Source organism: Colobus angolensis, unplaced genomic scaffold (genome assembly GCF_000951035.1).
Source record: "Colobus angolensis palliatus isolate OR3802 unplaced genomic scaffold, Cang.pa_1.0 Scaffold270, whole genome shotgun sequence".
NCBI classification, from domain to species: Eukaryota; Metazoa; Chordata; class Mammalia; order Primates; family Cercopithecidae; genus Colobus; species Colobus angolensis.
In genome coordinates this window covers 3,938,735-3,964,277 of record NW_012115933.1, presented here as the reverse complement: position 1 = coordinate 3,964,277, position 25,543 = coordinate 3,938,735, and the positions used below count along the sequence as shown (strand labels likewise).

The 25,543-nt window shown below is 38.5% G+C and overlaps 2 protein-coding genes across 3 annotated transcripts in view; one reads left to right on the top strand and one right to left on the bottom strand.

Moving 5' to 3' along the window:
* The first annotated feature begins 516 nt into the window (after positions 1 to 516).
* LIPM (lipase, family member M) lies at positions 517 to 18,284 on the top strand. Of its 2 annotated transcripts, XM_011947889.1 has the most exons (10): positions 737 to 832; positions 3,625 to 3,810; positions 6,100 to 6,217; positions 10,957 to 11,155; positions 12,400 to 12,509; positions 12,958 to 13,094; positions 13,236 to 13,382; positions 14,696 to 14,767; positions 15,727 to 15,798; positions 17,947 to 18,284. In XM_011947889.1, exons 2-10 carry the CDS (start codon positions 3,784 to 3,786, stop codon positions 18,214 to 18,216), a joined length of 1,152 nt encoding a protein of 383 aa, XP_011803279.1. In that variant the 5' UTR covers positions 737 to 832; positions 3,625 to 3,783; the 3' UTR covers positions 18,217 to 18,284. The 2 variants fall into 2 exon arrangements, with proteins under 2 accessions (XP_011803278.1, XP_011803279.1); XM_011947888.1 differs by lacking the exon at positions 3,625 to 3,810 and having other exon boundaries at positions 517 to 832; positions 17,947 to 18,261.
* Positions 17,611 to 25,543, bottom strand: part of ANKRD22 (ankyrin repeat domain 22) — a 27,591-nt gene continuing 19,658 nt past the window's right edge. Inside the window, exons 4-6 of the mRNA XM_011947890.1 lie at positions 23,448 to 23,525; positions 20,992 to 21,090; positions 17,611 to 20,730 (exon numbers count right to left, since the gene is read on the bottom strand). Coding sequence (XP_011803280.1) covers positions 20,653 to 20,730; positions 20,992 to 21,090; positions 23,448 to 23,525 — 255 coding nt within the window. The 3' untranslated portion in view covers positions 17,611 to 20,652. The remainder of the gene's footprint in view (positions 20,731 to 20,991; positions 21,091 to 23,447; positions 23,526 to 25,543) is intronic.

Genomic DNA, 25,543 nt, shown 5'->3' with positions numbered 1-25,543 from the left:
TAATCCATCTAATCAATATCCCAGCAATTAACTCATGATTACAACTTAAAATAAAAATTTTGTGTGTATCTATTTAATTGAAATAGACAGAAATGGGCTAAACATGGAAGATTCGTTTTCTTATAATAATGTCCTCACCCATCCCTAAAAATGGAAAATTTTAGATATTTTAAATAAAAGTACTTATCACAACACTTATCTTAACCAAATAACAGTGATCATTGAAGACCCAGAATATGACTCTAGAAACTTTCAGTGCTTTCTGTAGATTCCATCTTTTGTTATCAAAGAAAGATAAAAGCTAGGAGTGGAAGGAAAGAAGTTCCCTATAGTCCCTATTACCTGGTGATAAGTATAGGGATTTTAATGGACTGTACCAAATGCGCAAAACTCCAGGTCACATCAAAGAAAGTTCTACACACCTGGAAGTTGAAGGATCAGGGATTACAAGTTGTGTGAGGGAAAAATGGGAGGAGCCAGATAGTATTGGGACATCCTAGGCAATGTTTCCAGCCCACTTTGTGTTCTCCCTTCCCTATCAACTAAGCTTGCTTAATTTGCTTCAGAATTGGAAGAAAGAATCGCAGCAGAAAAATACGTGAAAAGGTTTTTAAACCTGCAGATTCTTCTTACTTTAGAATTAGTTGTTACATTGGCAGGAAAAAATAAATGCAGATGTTGGACCATGTTGGAAACCTTGTCAAGAAAGTGGATTGTCTCACACAGAATGGAGATGTGGCTTCTGATTCTGGTGGCGTATATGTTCCAGAGAAATGTGAATTCAGTACATATGCCAACTAAAGCTGTGGACCCAGAAGCATTCATGAATATTGTAAGTTGGGATTTTTGGGAAATGAGATACTTAACATGTTAACATTTGTATCTGTGTATCATTTACATTATGTATTATATTTATACATGGTGGTGATTCATACTAGAAGAGCATAGTGATGAAGTAGCAAATCGTACTGGCAAGAATGCTAAACTGGATGTCAGTAGACCTGGGATCTCCTCAAACAAATTTAGTAAACTTGGGCAAATGACTTAATCCCTTTGGGCTTCAAACACAATTTAACTTTTCCTTGAACACTTTGGTTCATTCTATGAGTGGAGAAACAATTAAGGCCTTTTAAGTTAACCCCAGTCCCTTGATTATTTCCATTTTGTCTGTATTTTTTATTCTTTTTTTTTGTTTTTTTTTGCATATTGTAAAGGTGTCAGCCTTTGCTTCTTGCTATCAGGGCACTCACTTCTAGTAGCATCTTATACCATTCTAATCTACTCTTTTTATCCTGTTTCTGGACTGGTACTTTGCTGAATAGCAATAAAAGGACCCTGAGTTAGTGCTACAGAGAACCTCCTACAAGTAAAATGCATAAATGACAATACTTCTCTTTAGGTTTCCCAGGATTTTTTTTTTTTTTTTTGATAACTTTTCAAATTCTAAGCTGGGTTTTAGTAATGGTCACCCTATGATAACACTTATTCCATAGCAGGGATTGTGACACAAGGTGCAGAGAGACTGTTCTACTTCAATTTCACTGCCCTGTGCAGTAGATAGGATCATTCACATATTTCAAATCCAGATACTGAGATTAAAGAGGTTAAACAAGTTGAACAAGGCCACACCAATGTAATAGCATAGCTACTATTGAAATTCAGGACTGCCTAAACACAAAGTTTATCATTATAAATACTATGCAATAAATCCTCCCAGGTGAGAAAGAGGAGAGGCTACCTCCAGATGAGTAAGAAGATCTTGTGCAATGTCCGTGTTCCACAGATTTATCTAACAAACTCTCAGGAAATGGAACTTTAACATATATTTATACTGATTTAAGACCCTTTCTACAGAAGCTTCCTTACGTGGGTTCAAAAACTGACAGGCCATAGAAATATTCTGTATCTTCATGGTGCTGAATATCAGGTTTCTTTTGACTATTCCAATGATTAGGTGGTTTGTCTAAGTAGTCAGCACATTGGTGTCAGTCCTCAGGAGTCATCCTTCTGGCCCTGAGACTGTCCCACTTGAATTCCTCTGGTTTGGAGGTGAGGGAAATCTCTGTAGTGGCAGAAAGAGATGATCTCCCTGGGCTCCACCCACTGGGTGTAACCAGCACCTACACACTATTGGGGCTCCAGGAGTCTGTAGACTAAAGCCCATTGAATTAGGCTCTGCCATTAAGCAACTATGCCTGGAAAAAACAAAGTAAAATAGAAAATTCACGTGATTGGTGTAAATTCAACAAAACAGAATAAAAGTAGTTGCAAGTTTGAACTGGTTCTGAGGTGGGAGACGGGCAGGATTTACTTTCTGGTCCCAACAGGACACAGCGAATAAACAAGCACAAACTAGCAGGCGGTGAAAAAAACCAGCAAGAACCAGCAGGTGGCTTGGAAGGCATCCTCTAGTTGCCCTGGCTGCTCATTAGCATGAGACACTCCCACCAGCACCATGACAGTTTACAAATGTCATAGCAATGACCCACAAGTTACTACCCCTTTCCATGGCAACGGCCCAGAAGTTACTGCCCCTTTTCTAGAAATTTCTGAATAACCTACCCCTTAATTTGCATGAAATTAAAAGTAGTTATAAGTGGGCATAACTACAGCTGCCAATAGCCCATGCACTGCTGACTCTGGGAGCACCACCTATGAGTTAGCCCTGCTTTTCAAGGAGCAGTACCATTCAGTAAAAGATTACTGTCTAATATTACCAGCTTGCCCTTGAATTCTTTCCTGGGCAAAGCCAAGAGCCTTCCCAGAGTAAGCTCCAATTTTGGAGCTCGCCTGTCCTGCATAGATTTGACTCTGTATACTCATGTAATACAGATTATGGTCTATCTTATACTTCGATAAATAACTGGCTTTATGCATGTATTTTTTAAGCAAGTGTTTACTGAGTACCTACTAGGTCCATGACATTGTGCTATGCACTAAGGTTAGAGAGATTTAAGAATATTAAAAGCCCTGACTTTATGGAGCTTATAGTCCAGCAGGAAGGACAGATCCTCAATTAATCATTATAAGAGCAATGAGATAAAATAAGAAAACATAAAATAAGGGGAACTAATGCAGAAAGCTTAGGAAAGCTTTGCTGAAGAAAGGTTTGAAAGCCTGAAATCTGAAACATAAATAGCTGTTACTTGAGAGGGTGGTAGCAACAAGATCAGCACATAGGACAGCTAGAGCAGCTAAGAACATGCCAGATTCAAGGAGCTGAAAGCAACCTATATCTGGATGGTCTTTTAAACATTGACTTTTTTATACTATTACAAAAGCAATATATGCTCATTATAGAAAATGTAAAAAATACAAAAGAAGGCAATAGTCACCAATGTACTCTGCACCCAGAACTGCTTTGTCACGCCTTTATCTTCATTCTAAGTCTGTGAGGTTTTGTTTTCTTAAAAAGAAACGTCACGTACGATTTACTATTTTCCAACATTTTTTTCTGCTTAACAGTGTATATCATGAAGAATTTCCCAACGTTTTAAATATCCTTCCACAACATCATTTCACCTTGCTGCATTATGTTCCATTTTTTGAATAAATATTTGCCCCAGGTTGGATTCTCTGGGGGACAGACTCTGAGGCAGAATTCATACAAAAATGTTTTTTAAGGAGAATCATCATCCTCACCTGTGGAAAGGAAGTAGAGAATCAGGAGTAAGGAAAGAAAGAAATCAAATTGTGATACGGACTTCAAAACAGCCTCACTGAACTCCATTAGGAGCTCTGGAGCTAAAACTGCTCTTCAGAGATGTCCTACGTTGGGCTGAGATGATCAGGCCTTTAGACCATAAACAGGTCAGTCACTGGATGTGGCAGGAAGGGATGTGAATTTGGAGGAAGCGGCTTTCTACAGCTGAGGCCATTCCTACAGAAGATGACAGCCAAGTGTTATCTGCTGACAGCACTTCTGGTGCATGAGACCAGTCATTTATTGTCCTGCACAAACTTTCCTGCCAAGTATAGCATGTGGACCATCTTGCCACCTATAGACAACATTTGCAGCATTTGTAGTTCCTTTTCTTCTCAGATGTCCATGTCCCGATCCCTACCTCCTTGGCTCTTTTGAGCAACTTCTATTCAACCTCAAGGCCCAGTCAAATTCTTCCTTCACAAGACCTTGCCTGTCCAGCCCTTCTCATTTTGCTCCTCCTGCTCAGAATTCCTTTGCTGCTTCCTCCACTCTCATCCTTCACCCCTCATCTGATACATTACACATATCCTGTCAATAACAACTTGTCAGATTTCCTCCATTCTCATGTTTTCATATTATATTTATCTTATCTCCCCAAATAGTTGACAACAGTGGTTCCTGAAGGATAGTTGTCAAATCAGCAGCATCTGCTTTGCCTGGGAACTTGTATGTCAGTTTTTTGGGTTCAACCCAGACCTGCTATATCAGACTGTGAGTGGGGTCCCGCAATTTGTGCTTTAACAAACCCTGTAAGTAATTCTGATGCATGCCAAAATTTGAGATACTTCTACAATTTTCTTTTTCTTTGAAATGGAGTCTCACTCTGTCGCCAGTCTGGAGTGCGGTGGCATGATCTCAGCTCACTGTAACCTCCGCCTCCCAGGTTCAGGCAATTCCTCTTCCTCAGTCTCTCGAGTAGCTAGGATTACAGGCATACACCACTACGCCCATTTTTTTTTTTTTTTTTTAGTAGAGATGGTGTTTCACCATGTTGGTCAGGATGATCTCAATCTCCTGACCTCATGATGCACCCACCTCCGCTTCCCAAAGTGCTGGGATTACAGGTGTGAGCCACCGCGCCTGGCCTATAAAATGTCAATGTTAAGTAGACAATAGTGTCTCACATACATACATGCACACATATACACTGCATTCCATAATGCTTGGTTAATTGAGTTTTAATTGTAGTGGTAGTTAATGCTTATTGAGTTCCTACTATGTCCTGGGGATTACAGTTAGTGTTATGTGTGCATTATCTTTTTGCATTTGTTACAACAGTCCCATGGACTATGAACCATTAGAATTCCTAATTTACAGATGAGTGAACTGAAGCATAGGAGCAGTTTAACTAAATTTCTCAAGATTATACAGCTAGTTCATATATTAGTGTTAGAACCAGGGTTAAAACTCAGACAGCGGGACCCGGGAGCTTTCTCCTAATGACTATGCTTTTTTGGCCCTATATTCTACCTGGGCATGTGATGCCTGGCCTTCTTTTCTTTTGCTCTTTTTTAAAGCAGCTCCTAATGCAAATGGTTCTTTCCTTCTCTGCGTTATAACAATGGGCAAGAACAGTGAGGATGCTTAGAAGATATTTGCAGCTGCAAATTTTCCAGAGTGTCTACATGTAACTACCTTGTAGAATAAGGATTCTTAACCAGGGGTTCATATATAGGCAACAAGATATCTGAAACTCCTGAAATTGAATGCAAAACCATGTTTTTGTATCCATTGTATATCCATTTTTATAGTTCTTCTCAAATTCACAGAGGGAACTTTAACCTGAAAATGTTAGGAATCAATGCTCTTGAGTCTGTGATTTTAGAACTGGAAAGAACCTTAGGAAATACATGACCCAGGAAGGCTTATAAGTTGTCCTGGAACAGGTGTCCCACCAGCTGCTTTAGAACCACCTGATCTGTAACCTGAAGTGGGATCAAGACTCTGTATGTTATAATGCCCAGATGATTCTGATGCACAACAAGGTTTTGAAATCAGGGTTCTGGTCCAGTGGTTCTCAAACATTAGGGTACATCACAACTCCCTAAAGAGCTTGAGACACGAACTGCTGGGTCCAGTCCTCCAAGTTCCTGATTCAGTAGGTTTGGTTGGAACCTATAATTTGCATATCTAACAGATTAGTCCGAGTGATGCTGATGCCTTTGTCCCAGGGCCCGTACTTTGAGAACCACAATTCTAGTCCAGTTTCCATATTAATACAAAGAAAGTAAGGACTAGAGAGGGTTGGCAGATTTTTCTAAGGTAACGTGATTAACTTGGGAAAAGCAAGGACTTTGTGTTTTACAGCATCAAGGAATCTACTCTTACTTTTGGATCATTGAGAACATAGCCACAGAGAACTGAACTCAAAAGAAATTGTGCTTTTTCCATAGAGCGAAATCATCCAACATCAAGGCTATCCCTGTGAGGAATATGAAGTCACAACTGAAGATGGGTATATCCTTTCTGTTAACCGGATTCCTCGAGGCCTAGCGCAACCTAAGAAGACAGGTATGGGTCATGCCATGTCACCGCAACACAGCAGTCTTCTCTGCAGTCACGACTCCCTTGTGATTTGAATGTAGAAGAGAGCCTGGGTTCTTAGTGCAGACTGATGTCCATTGTTCAGGTCAAAGGATGGTGTCAGTTCCCCCATAGTCTCCATCACCACCACCATATCCCTCCCCACTGCCACTAATTATCTCAATTAAACATAGTGTTTGCTTTTCAAAACACACGTTCAAGAAAAGTTCATTTCTTGACTTATTTTAGCACTTAACCCATTCCCCAAAACCCCTCCTATGTAGACATTCTAGAATATTTACTGACATTTCCTTGAACAGACCAGACCAACCTGTTTATGAAAAATTCAAGCTTTATTATGGCACCTGGTTCCCACTCCTATACTCTGTATTCCTCATCTAAAGAGCACTTAAAATATTTAAGATGCTGCCTAGCTTTTTACTAAGGGCTTTTGAAAAACAAAAGTTCTATAAGTACATTTTATTTTATTTTATTTTATTATTTTATTTTATTTTGAGGTGGAGTTTCACTCTTGTTGCCTAGGCTGGAGTGCAGTGGTGCGATCTCGGCTCACCGCAACCTCTGCCTCCCAGGTTCAAGCAATTCTCCTGCTTCAGTCTCCCGGTAGCTGCAATTATAGGCATGCACCACCACACCCAGCTAATTTTTGTATTTTTAGTAGAGACAGGGTTTCTCCATGTTGGTCAGGCTGGTCCTGAAATCTCGACCTCAGGTAGTCTGCCTGCCTCAGCCTCCCAAAGTGCTGGGATTACAGGCATGAGCTACTGCACCTGGCCTATAGGTACATTTTAAATGTTTGATACATTTCCATAGTTCATACAATTCCACCCTTTTGTATGTGGGATTTTCAGCTATTGTTATCTTTTTAAACATTTGTCTTCATTACTAAAATGTGAATATTTTTCATTCTATTTGGCTGGATTCTTTTTAATACTCTAACAGTAGGTTTATAGTAGCAACTATATTGTCTTTTATGTGTACAGATAATATAATTTCTTGTGTTATTTTGATATGCCAGATATACTGATAAGTGCTTTATTTGTATTAGTCTCATTTAATTTTCACAATTACGCTAAGAAACTGCTACTCATATATGTTAAGTAACTTACCCAAAAAGTCTGTGCTAAGTGCTTGCTAGTGAGGTGTAAAACCTGCACTCAAATAAAATCTGTCTCTCTGCCATTACAGTCCATGTTCTTAACTAGGACCAGAAAATGCTGGACAAATGCTATTGGGCTTTGGTGTAAAGAAATTTTGGGGTTCTGTTTTACTCTAATTTGTACTTGTGTAGCTTTTTGAAAACCATCTTTTTTTTTTCTTACTAGTTGCACAGCTGTGCCTTATACATGTCTAGCATGTGCCTTAAGCATCTTTGAACTTAAATTTCTCCCTCTGGGCCACTGTTTCATCAGATGTCTATGCAGTTTGCTTTGGCCCTTCTTTCGGCCAACTTTATCAGAGTTCTTCCTTGGCCACCCTATTCAAAATTGCAGCTCTTTGCTACCTATTGAGTTCTAGCCCCTTACCCTGTTTACTTTTCCATATCGCACTTACCATCACCTGATATAATAGATATTTTCATGTTTGTATATCATCTGTCTCCCCCCAATCAAAGGGTAAACTCAATGAGAGCAGAGACATTATTTGCTTTGCTCAAGGCTAGAACCAGTAACTAAATGAGTGCTGAGCACATTCTGGTGCTAATAAATATTTGTGGGATGAATTTAGATTTTGTATAAATAAATGAAGAGCCTGGGGACATGGCCCCACGAATCCCAGGGGAGTGGGCAAAGCACAGTTCTTCCAAGCTATCAAGTGACTTAGCAATTATTAGGCATGGGGGTCATCTGCAGCCTCTATTCATGGATAGAATTTGTTTTCTTACATCCTGTTGATTCAGACTGTTCACACATTGCCCAGGTGTTTGAGGTTCAAGGAATCTGGCTCCTTGGTCCAGCTGGTGCAGAACACTTCTCACTAGTGGCCAGTGTTGCTGGCATGTGCCTCTTGCAATCTCCCATATCAAAAAAAAAAGATTTTTTCACCAACTTTTCAAAAAGAGAGCCAATGAAATTCATACTGAAAACAACTGAAAAATGTTTACTGAAAAGCTTATAGCTTGTGGAAGTGGCCTTTTTATCTTTATCAAAGGATCTTAGTTGGCTTCAATATCGAGAAAGAAAATAGGCTGGGCCATCCTCAGAAATGACAGCTGTGTAGCCCTTACATACTCACCTGCTGGCTGTAATTTAAATAGAAGACTTGGGGATGTTTGAAATGATATAAATGAGCCAGTCCTCTTGTTAGGGGAATCACAAGAACAAACTATATGGCTAAGGAGAACCAAGGAGACTGTAACCATGGGAAATGCCCTAAAGACTTTCACGGTGAGCATTGATCACCTTGGTTTGAGTGTCCTGTGTTAACACAGCTGAGGTCACCTCCCTGAGAGCTAAGAGGATGAACTAAACGACCAGACATCAAGGAAAACCTAAAATAACACCGAGTTCCTTTCTCCTGGCCCTTCACTAACAGTCCACAGTGACCTACACATTCTCTCCCTGGAGAGATAAAATGAGGCAGATTGGAATTCATGAAGACTGTTAAGATGCTGGATACGTTTGGTGTAGAAGGGCTTTTGTCCTACAGGGAGACTGCAAGTGTGTGTGGTACCCCTTTACAGCAATAATAACAAGAGCTACCCGTCTGATCTGAGGTCGGGCAGCATGCTGAGTGCTTAATGCACAGTACCTCATTTACCCCTCCCCTGCCAAAATCCTGTGAGGTGGGCAATTGTCCTCATTTTGCTAATGAGGACGCTGAAGCTCAGAAAGTCACTTGCTTTAGAGAATTATAACAATAATAATGAAAGCAATAAAGCTGTTTTTTACTACAGGTGTCTTCTAAGCCATATTGTGATGTGGATATTGCACTCATGATTTGATTTAATTCGCACAAGTCCCGTTGAGGGCATGATGTATTTTTTCCTCCTAATAGGGCAGCACTTTATTAATCTTTCAGTCAAATGTGCTAATGACAAAATTATATATATGCCTTAATTTATTGAACACGTTAGAATTCTTAAAACCCTTCATCCTTCTCTATTCTCTACTGATATTCTTGTAATTATTTATTTTGATATAATTTCCAATTTATGGAGAAGTTCTGGGAATAGTACAAGGGACTTCCATATACCGTTTGTCCTAATTTACCAAGTGTTTACAGTTTTACCTCATTTATTTTATCATTATCTCTCCCCCATCTCTTACGTGTATCTTAATGCTTTTTCCAAAACCTTTGATGGTAAATTTGAGACATACATCATGCCTATTTGCCCCTAAGTAACTTCAGCGAGTATTTTCTAAGAACAAGAGTATTCTCTTCTATAACTGCAATACATTTATCAAAGTTAGAAAACAAACATTGATTGACATTAGTATTTAATTCATAGTCTATATTCAAATTTTGTCAATTGTCCCAAAGTCCTTTATAGCTGTTTTCTCTCCTCCTGTCCGTAATCTAATCCAGGATCATTTACTACATTTGGCCATCAAGTCTGTCTCCTTCATAAACAATTCCTCAGGTTTTGTCTTTTTGTCTTTTTGATTTTTGCATTTTTGAAGAGTTTTGGACAGGGATTTAATTTGCTTTATCTGATGTTTCTTCATGGTGTGTGTGATTCAAGTTATATGTTTTTGGCAGGAATAACACAAAAGTGAAGTCAGATCTTTCTTGCTTCATCATATTATGAAGCAAATAATGTTGGCTTGTTCCAATACTGATAATAACTAATGACTTTGTTAAGGTGGTATCTGCCAGGTTTTTCTAAAGTTAGTATTTTTGCTTTTGTAATTAACAAATAAGTCATGGGAAGATATTTTCAGGATGTGTAATATTCTGCCTTTAAACTTTTACTCACTAATTTTAACATTCACTGATAATTTCAATCTTTCTGAATTTGTTTGTTGGTATTATACTGTAAATCAATGTTTTGTATTTACTAAATGGCATGTATTTACTAAATGGCATTCTGTAAATAGGAGCTTTTCCTTCCAATTATTTATTTGTTCATTTATTGGTCTGTACATGGACTCGAGCATTCTTATTCAATGGGATATAATTCTTTACTATAATTATTTATTTTGATGCTCAATATTTTTGTATTTGAACAGTGGGAGCTCCTTCAAGCTGGCTTGTGGGTCCTTTTGACAAGGTCTCTTAATCACTAAACCATTTACATATAGATAGATAGATAGATAGACAGATATAGATATAGTTATATATAGTGTGTGTATATATATGCTGTGTGTATATGTTATATATATGGTGTATATATACACCTTAATAATCATACTATACCATCTACTGGGGCACTTTCAATATTTCTGAAGAGCCCAGACAAGTCTGATAATAATTATACAAAACTAACAACAGAAGTTAAACTTTATAGATTCTTTTTCTGCCTGGCAACATGCCATCTGTTCCTTATGCTCTATTTTATTAAAGCATAGCACAAATCTTATTTTACTGATGAAGAAATCAAGACACACAACAAAGGTTAAGTAAATGACCAAGATAACTAAGCTAGCAAGCAGCTGAATCAAGATCTGAACACAGATTTGTTTGATCTGAAAGCTCTTATTCATTACTGGATAACAAGAAAGGGAGAGAACATTTCACACAGTTGAAATTGTCTCTTTTTGCAGGTTCCAGGCCTGTGGTGTTACTGCAGCATGGTCTAGTTGGAGGCGCTAGCAACTGGATTTCCAACCTGCCCAATAATAGCCTGGGCTTCATTCTGGCAGATGCTGGTTTTGACGTGTGGATGGGGAACAGCAGGGGAAATGCCTGGTCTCGAAAACACAAGACCCTCTCCATAGACCAAGATGAGTTCTGGGCTTTCAGGTACATGAAAATCTTGAGAATGGAGGTAGACATGTCTGCCTTTCAAAAAAATGGGTAAAAAATTATGGCTTCTAGTATTTGGTTGATTTATTTTGGTTAAGTCATCATTATCTTAACATGATATTCCCCAATTTTCTTGATTAACTAGTGATTCCTTGGTTGAAGTAGTGAGGAATGCTGAGTTTCCCATGTAGAAGGTTGGGTCTAGCTAATAGGGTGAGAATGGTGATTGGTGTCAGGTGATTGAGATTGGAATGAGAGAAGTGTAGATCCATTTCCTTGTAGGGGGGGTGATAGTATAATAGTACTCCAGAAGGAGAAGAGACCAGGCAGCATTAAAAAAAAAGAAAGGAAATTATTAAGCCTACTGTGTCAGTCCATTTTCACACTGCTGTAAAGAACTGCCCGAGACTGGGTAATTTATAAAGTAAAGAGTTTTAATTTACTCACAGTTTAGCGTGGTTGGGGAGGCCTCAGGAAACTTACGATCGTGGTAGAAGGTGAAGGGGAAGCAAGGCACCCTTTTCACAAGGCTGCAGCAAGAAGTGCTGAGCAAACGGGGGAAGAGCCCTTTATAAAACCATCAGATCTTACGAGAACTCACTCACTATCACGAGAACACCTTGGGGGAAACCACGCTCATGATTCAACTATCTCCACCTGGTCTCTCCCTAGACATGTGGGGATTACGGGGATTATGGTGATTACAATTCAAGATGAGATTTGAGTGGGAACACAAAACCTAACCACATCACCTAGGGACCATTGATTTGACTTACACATCTCTCATGCTCGTGCAAAAGATGTTTAATGCTTTTATTTAAATTACCTATTGATGTTCAACTCACTTTTTATACCTATCAGAGAAGGGCCACTTCAACATCTTTATAACTATTCCTGTAAATGCATCTGCATAGCCCTGTGCTGTTCTGCTTAACAGTAGAACAGGACACTTCCACTAGGAGTTGGGTTATGTGCTCAGTAAATATTAGCTGAAGATGATTATTGCTGTATGACAACATCTTGAGAAAACAGCAGTTCGCTGACAGCCTGTAACTCCAGAGATACCCATGTACCACAGGTTTGAAAGAAATCCATTCTGAGTGTTGTGAGGGACACAGTAACAAGCATTCAGGGTTGAAAACTCAAGGGCTTATTTGTAAACCCGGCAGCGGGGGGGTGGGGGTGCTTTTGTTTGTTTCTGATTATAACTTTTCATATAACTTTGTCTTTTCCCCTTGTAGTTATGATGAGATGGCTAGGTTTGACCTTCCTGCAGTGATAAACTTTATTTTGCAGAAAACGGGCCAGGAAAAGATCTATTATGTCGGCTATTCACAGGGCACCACCATGGGTAGGTTCAAAGAGAAGCAGGTTTGTATACTCAGAAGAAATGTGAGCATACGACGCGAGCTATCCCTGAAATCAGTCACCTTGTGCTTCCTTCAGACCTGGTCTTGTCATCTTCAGATTCATGTAGTCCCCAGCAATGTGTCTACCATATACATACATACGCTAGATATAGCATATCTCTGTGCTATATGTGTCTAGATATAGCATATCTCTCAATATAAACATTTTCTCAAAGCTAACATCATTATATTCAATTATTTATTTAATTCATTGAGCACCTACTACTTGAAAGCAAATATGCTGGTGTCATAAGGACCTTATAATTTTATAGGAGAGGTAAGATACGATCAAATACATAATTATTGAAATATCTTGTTAAAAGCAAAATAAACATTTTATGAGTTCTAAAAATATTCAGTATTCATGTTGACATATTTTTTCTTTTGTAGGTTTTATTGCATTTTCCACCATGCCAGAGCTGGCTCAGAAAATCAAAATGTATTTTGCTTTAGCACCTGTAGCCACTCTTAAGCATGCAAAAAGCCCTGGGACCAAATTTTTGTTGCTGCCAGATATGATGATCAAGGTATGTGACTCCTCAGAAAATTTCCTGTGTACATAGGAAAATCTTCTAGCCCAATTTCCTAAAACAGAAACTTTTTAAATTACAGTCACATCTTTTCTGTCTGTCATGTAATGACTACTATGTCACTTCATATTTTTACAGGGATTGTTTGGCAAAAAAGAATTTCTGTATCAGACCAGATTTCTCAGACAGCTTGTTATTTACCTTTGTGGCCAGGTGATTCTTGATCAGATTTGTAGTAATGTCATGTTACTTCTGGGTGGATTCAACACCAACAATATGAATATGGTAAGTGGGAGCCTAATAAATTCCCAGAGTCCCAGCATAAAGCTGGGAGGCATATGGCTCACCCCTGGAGGGAGAGCTAATGCCAGTGAAGACTCATAGTAATGATATATTCCCAGTAACTCAGTTCTCTCCAAACTGTAAGGAAATAAGGGAAATGCTTCAGTATGGACTGAAACAAGGTTAACATAAGGGCATTGCTAGATATTAAATCACAGATTATAGATGGAAGAGGTCTGAAAGCAGCTTTACTACAGTGAATTAAATTAAAAAGCATGATTAGCACATGTTAGACAACAGAGAGAACTGTCATGCATCATCTATCTCTACCCTCCACCGGGATCCTGTAGGTTTGTAGTTTAAGTTCTTTGATGGAAGATCAGGGACCTTCATTTTGGCTTAGGCTACCAGTTGGTATCACTGGGTGGATTCCCTAGGAAGCATACTCTGAGATGGAGATTAATGTGAGCAATGATTTGGATTCTGCTCTAGGGATAATACCTGGAGAAGGAAAAGAAACAGGATTAGGTAGATGAAAAAGTCAAGTAGTGATGCAGTCTCAATAGGAGCCTTCGTTGATCCTGCAGGGATTTGTGAAGATAGGATGACCCTTCAGAACTATCTCAAGTTAGGAAGAGAGGGCTGAGTCTTTATACACCATGTCAATCAGTCATTTAATGTTGCCACACCAGTAACAGGGGAGCACTGGGCAATGTATCTCCCTATAATCGGAGCAATCCTCAAAGCAGGCTGAGAGTGGAGGGCTGTTTGCCAGCAGCACTGCCAGCAGCTGGGGCAACATTTCTTTATATGTGGAGATTTTTTCTTCTTTTTTAAGATTAATAATTTGATTTATAGTAACCATTTGATAAGCATATATTACATACTAGGTTAATTTGTAACCTATACCAAGCCTATGAGTGTTATTAACATCCCCACTTTGCAGATTAGTGTACTAAGATTTAGTGGATTAAATGACTCACCCAAATTCACCTAAAAATTAAACTGCAGAGCTAAGGTTTGAATACAGGCCCAATACCAGAGCCCTCATCCTAAATATCACTAGTAAATTTTTTTTTAAGTAGAGGCCAGATCTCTGATAAGAAGCTATTCTCAGATGAAAAATACCAGTGTCTGGCAATAAATTTAGTGACATTTTATTTATGTGCATGTACATATTTTTGTTTCATAGATAATTGCTGATAATTTAATAATGTTTCCATTTCTTGGTCTGACACCCAGGAGATTTGGTCTTGACAGGGTATACATCTTGTGAGTTTTTCTATGTCCCCCAAAATACTCATGCTTTGTTACAGAGCCGAGCAAATGTATATGTTGCCCACACTCTTGCCGGAATATCTGTGCAAAATATTCTACACTGGAGCCAGGTAAGAATGTTGAATTTGCAGTCTTTGCTAAATGTCCTTTCATATTTTGTATAGAATAGTCAAAGGACACCCTTTAGATAGCCCAGGGATTATTTCACACTTATTCTAAGATGAAATGTAGTATTGTCGATGCTATTTTGATGGAAAATTTGATCTAGATCACTGAAACTTTTCAAGAAATGGGAAGAAAGGACAGAAGTAGCCTAAGGACTTCTTTAGATCTTAAAAGTATGAATTTAGATGATCCAAGTGAGACTTCTCTCTATCTTTAGACACCTCAAAGATGTGGCTGGACAGAATTATGTTTCTACATCTTCTCTTCAGCTCCTCCAACAATACAGTCAACTAGAGACAAAAATGCTAATGTGGAGTCAAAAGAGATATTCACAGGAGTCCTTCACACTGCAAACTTTACCTGCAATTACAGGAAACACACGCCTCTGTGTGTCTATGTGGTGTGTGTGACAGAGAGAGGGACGGGGGAAGGAGAGAGTTCTCTCTGTTGAAGGGTGGAAAGAGAGACAGAGGAGGGGGGAGAGAGAGAGAGAGAGAGAGAGCGCAGTTGTACCTTCGAAACCAGAGAAGAATTCTAAGTTGGATTAAATTTTGGTTGCTATCTTCCAGGATCACTACATTGCACAATTCCAGGGCACACTGCCCCATTGTAGCCCACAGAGTTGTGGAGGATACCCACTCACATTAACTACAATGAGTATGCACTTCCTGGAGTTGATAATGCAATGATTAAGAATTTATGTAGTCCCTTTTTCTTCTCAAAAGGCCTCATTCTTGTCTTACCATTTTCCTGAGACGCTTATCCCAATGTTGAACGGAAGAGCAGCTCAGCCTTTGCTCTCTGCTTCCCTCACGAGTGGACACTGGGTAGCACATTTCCACCACCCCACTACGCTTATCCACTGAGACATTGGAATACCTTGCAAATTTTTGTTTCCTTTTAGGCAGTGAATTCTGGTGAACTCCGGGCATTTGACTGGGGGAGCGAGACCAAAAATCTGGAAAAATGCAATCAGGTAAGAGAATCAAATAGACCATCTGCTGAAAATATATAAGTTGGAAATGTATGACAGGGAAGTTATAATGACAGTTTGCTCTAGATACAGGAATAACATGTGAAAATTTAAGCAGAAAATAATAGTTCATGTTTGACTCCATTTGAAAATGGTTAAGTTCACAGTTTAGCCAAGAAAACTCTCTGCTTTTACAATGGAGTAGGAGGCGTTTTTTGCTGAGGCTGTCTCCCTGAACAAGGTACTGGGCTTCTCAGGAGCAAGATGAAGTAGATTTAGTCAAGAGAAGAGTGCAGTCTATGGTAGACACTAGAAGTATTATTTTAGAATAAAACAAATGGGATGATGGCAGTAAGTTTGTTTTATAGCACAGTAAAAAGAACATTAAATGGCAAGTCAGGATTGCTGTATAAGTTTTGCTTCTGCACTATAAACTTCTGTAACAGGAGCTAGGCTGCTTTAATTTTTCAGGCTTCGATTTCTTTACCTTTAAAATAAAAATTTTGGGCTTAGAAAACCCATAAGCATTCTCCCTGGTTATACTTTCAATGAATCTGTAATTTGCAAGTTAAATTTTTTAAATGTTATTACATTACCCAAGAAAATATGTAGCTAATGCTGTGAACTAAAATTAGATATCAAAGTGTAGAGCTTCAGAATTGCGTAGGTATGCCCTTTAGAACATAAAATCTTCTGAAGATTTTTGGTAATCATGTGTGTGAATGTAAATAAGTATTTACCATAGAAACAGAGCTGGAAGGGGCAGATTAGACACAGTTTAGTCTTTCTTTGAGAGCCTCACATCATAATTAACATCCACTGCCGTACATCGATCTAGATGTAAAATGCTAGGAAACTGGACAAACTGTGCAGTGCCCCTGGATAGCGAGCTCTCAGTCTCTGGTATCAGCTGCTTCTCTTGAAGTCCTTCTTCACCGTGTCCCATAATATGTCTTTAGGGAAAGTATTCCTGTTCAAAGATTTTTTTTTACATTTATTTATTTATTTATTTAAATAACTCCTGACCTCAAGTGATCCACCCACCTTGGCCTCCCAAAGTGCTGGGATTACAGACATGAGCCACTGTGCCCGGCCCTAAGATGGTTTTAATTTATCAACATTTAATGGACTGAGTTCTAGAGAAATTGATTCATGCAGAATAGGCACCAGAAAATGGGAGTGGAGGGGAAGAGAAAAGAAACACACAAAAAAGTATCACAGAATCACAGAAACTCAGAGCGAGACATGACATTTAGTTCAACCTTTTCACCTGTGAGATGACAAAAAATATTACTAACCCCACAGAAGTTTTCAACCTACCTTATCCAAATTGGGCCATAGCTCTAAATTCTTAGGGAGCCACAAAGAGAAACCAGAGCATCTAGGATTGGAGCCAAGACTCCATGGTGGATTTCCTGAGTAAGAAATGGGCCTTACCACTTCTGAGGAAAGTTCTGGATGCTGATTAATCTCAAGGGCTCAGCCAGCTCGGCTAATTCTACTAACAGTGCATGAATACAGAAAGTTCCTAGGAATTAGGAATAATAATTGGTATATTTGGTGGGGAAGGGTGAGGAATAAGGGTTGGAGCAGGTATTTAACTTTTACTTCCCTTTAGCTCAAATTACCTGTGTGCCATAGGCCATGGTCTTGGCAAATGCAGTCAAGCTGGGCCTGCCTCAAAGGCTGCCTGGGATCACATAAAGGCTGTGAAGATACAGAGCCCTTCCCAGCAGGTTCCTTGCTTTTCTCTGTGGAATATAATTCTTGTCTCATGAAATGTTTGTGAAATTATCTTTTAAAAGAACAGGAGAATTATTTTTAAAAACAATTTATTTACAAAATATTTAATAGGAAGAAAAAATAAGTACAAGACATTAAGTGTTTTTTTGTGTTTTCTCATTTGATCTAGCAAGTTATTACAGATATTATCCCCAGTAACAGAGGAAGAAACTGAGGTTCAATAATGTTAAGTAATTTTACCTTGAAGTAAGGACAGCAACAGAAATTCTTAACAGAGTTGTGTGACTCTAACACCCATGTACCCTTCACCACAACAGATGGCATGTTTATTATGTCTATTTGAAACATAAATTATGAGTCTGAAAGTCCAAATGTTGCCTACAGTTAAGAACTATTCATTTTCTCTAGCCAACTCCTGTAAGGTACAGAGTCAGAGATATGACGGTCCCTACAGCAATGTGGACAGGAGGTCAGGACTGGCTTTCAAATCCAGAAGACGTGAAAATGCTGCTCTCCGAGGTGACCAACCTCATCTACCATAAGAATATTCCTGAATGGGCTCACGTGGATTTCATCTGGGGTTTGGATGCTCCTCACCGTATGTACAATGAAATCATCCATCTGATGCAGCAGGAGGAGACCAACCTTTCCCAGGGACGGTGTGAGGCCGTGTTGTGAAGCATCCGACACTGACAAGCTTAGGACAGCCTCATGAGGGACGGGGCTAGGACCCGTGAAGGCAGAATTACAGAGGACAGAGACCTAGTATACATTTTTCAGATTCCCTGCACTTGGCACTAAATCTGACACTTATGTTTACATTTTTTTTTTCAGTAAATTAGTCCTTATTGGGTAAATACAGGTTTCACATGCTGTTATATATTCTACCATCTTGAAGGGTAGTTTTAACTGACAGCCAGAAAGTATCTAGACATTCTCTATATCATTCAGGTAAATCTCTTTAAAACACTTATTTTTTTCTATAAGCCATATTTTTGGAGCACTAAAGTAAAATGACAAATTGGGACAGAACTTGAGGTCTGGAGTTTCTTGATTATTGTTGACTTTGACAAAATAAGCTAGACATTTTCACCTTGTTGCCATAGAGACATAACACTACCTCAGGAAGCTGAGCTGCTTTAACAACAACAACAACAAAATCAATGTTATAGTATGGATGAAATATATGTTAAGCATTCTCAGAATAAGGCCAAGTTTTATAGTTGGATCTCAGGGAAGAAAATTTTATAGGATGTTTATGAGTTCTCCAATAAATGCACTCTGCATTACATAAAGCATGTATGTGCATTTCAGTGCCTAGATTCTAGTCCAAGCTTGTTGGAGGCTTTACAGCTTGTTGCTAGGAGACCTAATGGCTAGAAATTTCTGGCTCAATTTTCTGCCTCCAAAAATTAAAAGCTAGGGAGAAAATTGCATAATGTCATGAGCTTGATTAAACAAATTATCACACATTTTATCCTTTAATCTTGACAAAGTTAATGTCAGACAGTCACCACAACTCATTCACAAACCACAATTTATTTCTTCAGAAAATTATTCCACTTTTACACAATTTCAAAGATGACAGTTGTAAATAACATTGGTATTATTTTGCAAAATCTCTGAAACAAAATCAAAGGTTTGTGTGTGTCAAAAGTATATTGTTGAAAGTATACTGGTGTGTGAAATTCACTTGTGTGGTTTTTTTTGTCCCCAAGAGTCACCTGGTAGCTCAGCTCAATTCCAGTGAATCTTAATTTATTAAGACACATTTAAAGACTTCAGAATCTATATCTACACACTACTGCTTCCTTCATAAAATAAGTTTCTTAAAGCCGTGTACACAGTTGAATATATATTGCTGGATTCGATTTTCATTAGAGCTTTCAAGGATAGTAAATCTTTCATTCTTAGACTGTACTTGTTACCACATACAGAGGAGCTGGCTTAGTCCCTGTCTGCAGCTATGTGAGATTCAGTCTTGATTTTCAAAATTCAATCATATTTTTAAGTGAGTTTATTTCTACTCTGTCTCATTCACAGAGGAAGTGAGACAGATATTTTGATATTCACAAACTCTCACTTAGACAAATAATCCAGATCCTACCTCATTATATAGCTCTGTTTCTTTTGAAGAACTTTATCCAAATAAGTTACAATAATGTTTTACATTTATCAATAAAAGAAACAAAACTAACAAGTTTAGTAACCACCTTGTATTTACAAAAGGATCATGAAGATTTTTTTTAAACGAACATTTGCATAGATAGTTGCATAGTCTTGCTCAAACCAAGATGGCTTTTATTTGTAAACCAAAATCTCTAGTGGTATGCTAGTAAACGAACTTTACGGAAAGCAAAAACAAACAACCAAAAACTCTGATTTGTCAATTTGCCAGTTTCTGTGGTGTAAACACACTCACCACTGATACTTGATAGGTGTTTTTATTGAAATTGCTTCATCAAAGGAATATTTACACATGAATCTCTTAGCCCACACACATACACATACCATTCTCTACAAACATACATATTTAATAATTTGATTCTTCTGCTCAGTACTCAAAGGGGGCTGGGAGGAACAGTTTGTCTCCTAGGGCATGACATAGACTGGACAGTCTTTTTATAAGAGTGATGCAACCGGGAAGAGAGAACCCTGTTTCAGAAGATAACTCTGATCCTCTTCTTCAGGAAAGACTGAGTTTGGAACACCAGGGCTTTTTTTTTTTTTTTTTTTTTTTTGAGAGAGGGTCTTGCTGTGTTGCCCTGGCCGCTCTCAAACTGCTGAGTTCAAGTGATCCTCGCACCTCAGCCTCCCAAGTAGCTGGGGTTACAGGTATGTACCACTGTGCCTAGCTGAAACATCAGTTTCTGACTGAAGTGCAGACCACAACAACTTTGGTGTTTCCCTTAGAAGGATTATGGCCATGGTGAACTTGACTGAGTAAACAATGCTATAATTAAAAAGCTCTTCCAAAACATTAACCATGGTAAGCATCATTTTCCCCATAAAATGGTGGCATCCAGGTTGAGTGGTCCACAGATCAACAATCTAAAATGAAGATAGATCCAGTCTTTAACTTTTTCTGTATCTCCATCGGTGTGGTCACAAGGATTAGCATGCTTTCCTTAGCATTAATTCAATCTGGGAAAATTTTAATCTCCGTGCAATATCCAGTGAGCTCTCACCATGCTGAGGGGGGAGGAAAATACAGTTATTTCCAATAGAGTGCCCAAGATCTCATAAATAGCTTAGACTGATGGACTCTCTGGGTTGGCAAGGGCTTTAAAAGGTAATCAGTCCTAATAGTGATAGGACAACTTCATTCCTTAATGAAGATGATTAATTTTACTGTTATTTACATTAGAGGCAAATAATTTACTTCAACATAAGGCCTAGATTAGAAGATGCTGCTGCTAGAGGAACCTCAGACCACGGTCCACAGACCCTTACCTTATTCTTTATTGTGGGGTCTGCACGGGCTTCCAAGAGCAGAGGGATAAGAGACTGGTTTTTCATTTCACAGGCATAATGTAACGCAGTACAGCCATACTGAAACACAAAGGGCCAAAACTTCAGCTCATAAGTTGGGCTTTCCACGGACCATAGCATGTGGCTTCATTGGCAAATCCTTTTCAACACTTTGTAGCATACAACTAAGCAGAAAAACAGTCTGCAAACCATTGATAGACAACTATTTCTAGTACTTAGAAAATTTTCTTCTCTGCCTCAATGTATATGTATGTGCCATATAAGCCATCAATCTCTGCCTTTTTGTTTTTCATTTTTCTGTTCTAAACTAAAGAATGCAACTTATAAAAAGCTGATGCTGAATTGTGCCAAGTTTTCTTTGTAGCATGCTATATGCCTCGGTGATCATCACCTTGATCATGTCACCATCTTTTCCCTTAAAGAGTCTCCACATGGATCTTTACATAAATATTATCCTCTATGGTTTTGATGATGATTCCTACTGAAGAAGTCGGGTGCTCTTGCTGCTGCAGGACACCTACAAGATCAGTGCAGTTCTACAGAGATGTCTCCCAAATGTGATTTGTTACAGCTTTTATTATGTGTTATACGCTAGGGCATCTACTCTGTTGGTACTAATTTAAAACACTACAGGTCAAAAAAATAATAGCTAGGGCCTTAGTGTCCAAACTGTGGCCTTTGGAAAAGTAGCCAAGCAACCATGGTGTTAATAAGTGAAGAAATAATATCTTTGGCTATCAAAACTAACAGAGTTAGCTCTGGATCCTATTCCCTACAAACACCTCTGAAATTATAGATCATGTTGCAATTATGTATTTTTATTAAGCGGTGGCATGACAAAAGGAACTTCTGGCTCTGAATTTTTTCATGTGAAATAGAGTCTAATTACCCCAAAATACAAAACACTATTTTACCTAGAAAGTAGATTTTAATATTCAGATAGTTTTTGAAAAATTTTTGGTATTAGAAGTGACGTCTGTGTGTGTACATGCATGTGTCTCAAACTCCTGAGTTCAAGTGATCCTCCCAGCTCAGCCTTCCAAGTAGCTGGGACTACAGGCGAGTGCCACTGTGCCTAGCTGAAGGAATGCAATATCTCTATCTAGAGAGAGATACACATAAACAGCTGGGAAAATATCCTAGAGAAATTTTGGTCACAGGCACGAATTTTAAATCTATTGAATTTAAATGAAAAGACCCAGAAAAACCTTCAACAAACTTTTAACTTCATCTTTAATAATCTCTTACTTAATATATTTCAAAGTTATCTAAAGAAATGGTAATGCACAGTAGCTGTCAATACAAATTTATCCAAAAGTTCTATTTGAAATAAAAGGAAAATATATATTTCATGAAGTTATTTTTCTTGTGCTCTCTCTCTGTCTCTCTCTCTCTCACACACACACACACAGACACACACACACACCTGCCTGCATTTAAACATGATACCAGCATAGGTAAAACCGAAATGATGTAAATAATTGATAGAAACAGGAATGGGGCCATGTTCTCTATTATAAAACAATGGTAATACACAGATGTGCACACAGATAAAATATGTTAGGCATCACAAATAGAATGTTAGTATTTTGGAATCAAATTTCTACTTGCCTACTTTTTCAATAAGGAACTGGGACTCCAAAATTTTATGCAATCACCATAAGCAAAACACCATAGAAATAAACTTGTCTTCCTGTGATCATTGAGTAAGGAAGACGAGTGCAAGAGCACAGAGGTGAAAGCGAAAACAAGACCTAATGCTTATAAACAGGAAGAAGTGAGCGGATGCTGCTACTGTTGTTATCACTGCTCTTACCATCACTGGGATTTTTCTTTGACCTTTGTCTTATCTATCTTTAGTTTACACATGGGGCCTCGCATCAGTGGGTTGGGATTTTGGCTACAGCGGCAGTTGTTGCCATTTAATGAGCACTTACTACATTCCAAGCATGTGCGAAGTGCTTTACATGAACAAGCCCGTTAAGATAAGTATTATCCATATCCCCATTTTACTGATGTGGATACTGAGAGTAAAATAAATTTACAACTTGCTCAAACTCATAGAAGTAAAAAGTGGCAAGCCCAGACTTACTCATGGGCTTTCTCACTCCAGCTTCTTAACTACTATGGCTGGTATTTTGTTATCAGAGCCTTCGTTTTCCTTAATGTCTCAACAACATTAAAGCCAATTCTTTTAAAAATGCTTTATAATCAATAGAGGTATTATTCCCATGAATTCAGCAGAATATAAATAACCTCACGGTTGCCTGTCAGTGGGAAAAAAAGGAGAAAATAAAAGAAAACTAAATGTAAAATTGACTAGGAAAATAAAGCAAGCAACTGTACAGATGACAAATATACTACCTACAAATACCATTTTGAATATTTTTTCAAAATGGCTAAAAGTATAAACTTACACAATCTGTAGCATTAACTTCGACACCAGCATCAAGTAGCATTCGTACAACAGCCTCATTCTGCTTTGTCTTTGATACCTATTACAAATGGTAATTATAAGAAAGGTTTATTTACAAATAGTTTCTCCAATTTATACCTGAAACTATTTAATCAATAGACTTCATTTTAATCCCAACACTCCTATGCATGCATGCACCTTTCCTAAAATTTCCCCCAGCTTCTCACCCACCCCAATATCAATTAATTAAATCCAGGTTCTCAGACTGGTCCTGAAGTAGCAGCATTGGCACCTAAGAACCTTAGAAATGTACTTCTCAGGTCCCATCCCAAACCTACCTAATTCCACTGAGGATGGAACCTAGTACCTGTCTTTCCCTTCCTGGCTCAAAGCTCTGCAATTACTTCCCATTGCTCTGAGAACAAAAGTAAACTCTTCAGCATGACCTACAAAGCCCCATGTGTTTTGGCTCCACGTATGGCCCTGCCCTGGGCTCTCTCTCACTCTGCACCTCCTGGCTCACTCTGTTCGAGTTACATTGGCCTTTATTAGTCTTTCATTCCCACCAGGGTCTCTCTTGCCAGAGAATCATTGCACAGGAAGTTCCTTCTGCCTAGAAGTCTCCTCCCTCGCTTCTTTGCCTGGCATGTTCACCTTTCATTCATCAGCCCAAGTCCCTCTTTCTCCAAGAAGTTTCCCTGACCCACCTGACCAGGTGAAATCCCTCCTTCTTAGCTATCCTAACACCAGTCGCCTTTCTCTATCACCTGCTTCATGGTAATTTTACATGTGTTTGTGCCATTTGATTAATGACTCTCCCCACCACCCTCTAACTCTCATGGGATCAAGAACTATGCCTATTTTGTTCATCACTGTGTCCCTAACAGCTAGCACAGCATCTGGCACATAAGAGGTCCGTAATAAACATGTGTTAAAGAATTGAACAAATTAATGAAATGAACTAGGGCTCCTCAGAAATTCACTTTTCCTTCCCAGTCCCCTGAGATTCTGACCACAAGCCTGTTGGAGTCTTCCCCAACTTCCAGTTTCCTGAAGAAGCAAAGCTCTCCCTGCTTATCTGGGTATAGCCCTGGAGTTCAACCCTGTCATCACCTGGGAAGCTCCATTCAGTTATCTCTCCTTAGGCGTCCCTCTTGTGTCACCTTCTAAATGACCTTTCTCGGCCTACTTTTCTCTTAAATAACCTAATGCTTTCTTGTCTCCTCCCCTATCATTTCCTCTCATGTCACTTATTTTTTAATTCATCACAAATTTACAACTTTAGGCCCCATTAATAAATTGCATGTACATGACATTAGAGCTGAGCTATTCATTACGATTAGTATTTTTGCCCAGGCCTCCAGCCTCTAAACACTGAACCATCTTAGAAGATAGAGTATGTGTCAACACATTCTGAATGAGCCTTCTAATCACAGTTGTAATTTTTATCTTTAGAATCTCTAAAAATGTTTGTAAATAAATGACAGATTCTCCTTGCTCCCGAACTACATGTATTTAAATGCTATGTGCTAAATACACAATGAATTTTTAAAGAATTATTTGAGGATATGAGCAGATTATATTTTTATCAGTGAATTAAAGTTCTTTTCTCTCTCCTATAAATCCAAATATAAAAATCAACATTATCATGTTTAATTATAGTTCCTCAAATTCTGTAGCATTTAAATACCCAATGAAATAATAACATTTTTGATTGGCAGACTTGTTCTGTGGCTTATGTTAACAGGTGTAACCAATATTCACAGTTTATCAGCTACAACAAGGAGGGAGCTTGGTCATTTAATTAGATTAAATTATGCATCTCTTGAGTCATGTCTGAGAGGTGGAACTGGGCACAAAGGAAACCAGATGGATAAAAGTGAGTAAGTCAGTGCAGATCTGTTATCCTATTGGGAAAACTAAAACTAAAACCAGCTCAAGCTTCATCTTCTATTCCTTATATGACTGAATGCCGATACCAACTACATCTTTCTTTATTCAAGAAAATTGCTGGCTGCCAAGATTGATCCAAGCATGAAGAAATTCATCAAGGTGAAAATGGGCTTAAATTCTCAATAAGTATCTTCTGTGTGTGTC